Source organism: Neoarius graeffei, chromosome 20 (genome assembly GCF_027579695.1).
Source record: "Neoarius graeffei isolate fNeoGra1 chromosome 20, fNeoGra1.pri, whole genome shotgun sequence".
Lineage (NCBI taxonomy): Eukaryota > Metazoa > Chordata > Actinopteri > Siluriformes > Ariidae > Neoarius > Neoarius graeffei.
In genome coordinates, this window is record NC_083588.1 from 7,491,046 (window position 1) to 7,493,729 (window position 2,684).

The 2,684-nt window shown below is 38.0% G+C and overlaps 1 gene segment (V, D, J or C); it reads right to left on the minus strand.

Annotated features, from left to right (window-relative positions):
* Positions 1–1,752: 1,752 nt before the first annotated feature.
* Positions 1,753–2,241, minus strand: LOC132869140 (Ig heavy chain V region 914-like). The segment is given in 2 exon segments: positions 1,753–2,075; positions 2,169–2,241. Coding segments are annotated over 2 exon segments (351 nt in total).
* Positions 2,242–2,684: the final 443 nt, after the last annotated feature.

A 2,684-nucleotide genomic window follows, 5' to 3' on the forward strand; every position in this document is an offset into this window, starting at 1 on the left:
TGAAACCACTGTGCTGCGGAATTCTTGAATCTGATTAAGGTGTTAATTCATTTTTTTGTGTTTTTTTTTTGAGGTCGACTTGCTGGACACGTTTTGTATCTTGTGGACATTCTGTTCTACTGTACACTGTATGAGGTGTTTTTGTACAGAGATGTTGTTGATTTGTCTCACTGTGGATGATGAGTGCAGTAATACAGAGCTGTGTCTTCAGTCTGCATGTTCTGCCCTGTTAATGTTACTGTGCTGCTGGACGTGTCTCTGGAAACCTGAAACCTGCTTTTCAGTTTCTCACTGGAGCCAGTGCTCCCATCATAACCTACCCATCCGATCCACTCCAGAGTTTTTCCTGCAGGTTATCGGATCTAGTGTGTAGTGTAGCTGCCATCAGTTAATGAATATCCAGACACTTTACAGGTCAGAGTCAGTGACTGACCAGGGGTTAATACTGTGGATCCGGTCTGGATCAGCTCAACACAGTCAACACCTGGGAAAGAAAAGATATTTTAATGTTGGAAAAGCAAAAAGCTGCCAGTAAAAATAAAACTGTATTAAATATCAAATGTAAAAACACGTCCAGTGTACGGCTGCCAGTAGCAGCAGCAGGAGAGATGTAGAAATCATGGTGTGTGATGAAGCAGAAGAAGTAAAAGCTCTTCACTGCTTAAATATAACAGGGAAGGACATTTGCATGGAGACACTCCTTATCTTCAGGGAAATTTGATGGTTTCTTCGATATGAGAAAACCTCCCATCTCTCAAACATCTCTAATCTGTGAGTTTAAAAAAATAATAATTTGGATCAAATATTTGAACAATTAAAAAGATGAAAACAGTTGTTCAGGAGTGAGCTTATGGACTATTACCTGTTTTCAAGTGAATTTATTTGAAGCAATCATATGAGAATATCACCACATTCGGGAATGAATAAAACACAACAGTTATAGAGTGTGCAGTTATAGAAAAATAATCAATGTTGCATTGGGGTGAATTGAAAAAAAAAAAAACCTCAAAGAAATCCATGAGACGATTCACTTTTTATTTAGAAATTTCAAATGACTGCATTCCATTTTCTCTCAGCATTCATTCATTTCTTGATGTGAGAAATTATTCTGACACATTGTCCTACCAAAGTACAAATCACACAAAAGGACAAACATCAGAGCCATAAATTTAGTGTTTGTTTGTGAAACTTTGTCATGGTTGGTATTTGGAGGAAACATGGCATGAACCCAGTAGAGGATTATACACTTGAAACACTGAGATAATTAGAAATGATAATTGCAACTGTCTGTCTTTAAGTGTGTGTATTTGTTTTCCACACATCATTCTTATTCTGCCATCAGTGAGACCTCGTGATATAATTCATTACTCAGCCTTAATATATTCAATGTCAAGCAACTGATAGATGTTGCCTTTTTTCTGTTCAAGTGGAGGACAAACCTAATATGAACACAAATAATTAAATGTCATTCAATAAGTTGAACTTTTTTTAACAAGTTAAAAATTTATTGAAAAGTGTTCATGCGATATTCATGACGTAGAAAGACTGAATGATGAAATCTTCAACACTAATTAATATAAATATTGCTGCTCGGAAATGTTTCACTGAAGTGGACGAGGTTTTTGGTGTCAGAAATGTTTTGGGTAAATGAATTGAATCATAAGAAGATAAAAAGTAAAAGTGTGACTGAGAGGGTTAATTAGTTGCATTGAGAGGATGTCTCTAACACGGCTCAAAGTTTTTGTAAGGGGAATCCACTATTCTGTGTCACTGTGTGTATCTCGCGCAGTAATACACAGCTGTGTCTTCAGTCTGCAGATTCTGTCCTCGAATTGTTATTGTGTTAGTAGCAGTGTCTCTGGAGATGCTGAACTTATTTTTCAGTTTCTCACTGTAAGCTGTACCACCACTACTACTGATGTATCCAATCCATTCCAGACTTTTTCCTGCAGGTTGTCGGATCCAAGCTGTATAATAGCTTGTAACCGAGTATGAAACCTTGCAGTTGATGGAGAGACTCTGGCCTGGCTGGACTGTCATGGAAGCAGGCTGAGTCAGTTCCTCACCCTGCACATCTGTGGAGGAAAACACATGGTGATATCTCACACAATATACGCTGCACATTTATTATTAGTATAGTAAATGAATGAATTCGATAAAGCACTCACAGGAAGCAGCTGCCAGCAGGAGCAGTAGAGATGGAGAGAACATGGTGTGTGTTGTTTGTACTGGGGTCTTCTCTGTTCTCCAAAGTTTAACAGAGACCATCACACCACATAAATAGAGTGATATCCAGCCCTGACGCTTGTATTTGCTTCTCTGCTGATGATGGGAGGAGAACAGATTTCAAATTTATTTAAATCATGAGGCGGAGATTCATCTTATGGTGAATGTGTGGCTTTTTAATAGAACAAATCTTTTCCATGGCAGAAAGCTCTTTACCAATTTCCATTATTTATAAATAAATAATAGAGGGAATTATACATACAACAAGGATGAGATACTAAATTTAGGGAGATGATTATTATCTGTGTTTAAAGGCATAAATTCCACTCCTGCTCACTTCTGCATTTATTTTTGTTTTATAATATTTTCTCACATAACCAGGCGACTTGTCCAGGGTGTACCCCGCCTTTCGCCCGTAGTCAGCTGGGATAGGCTTCAGCTTGCCTGCGACCCTGTAG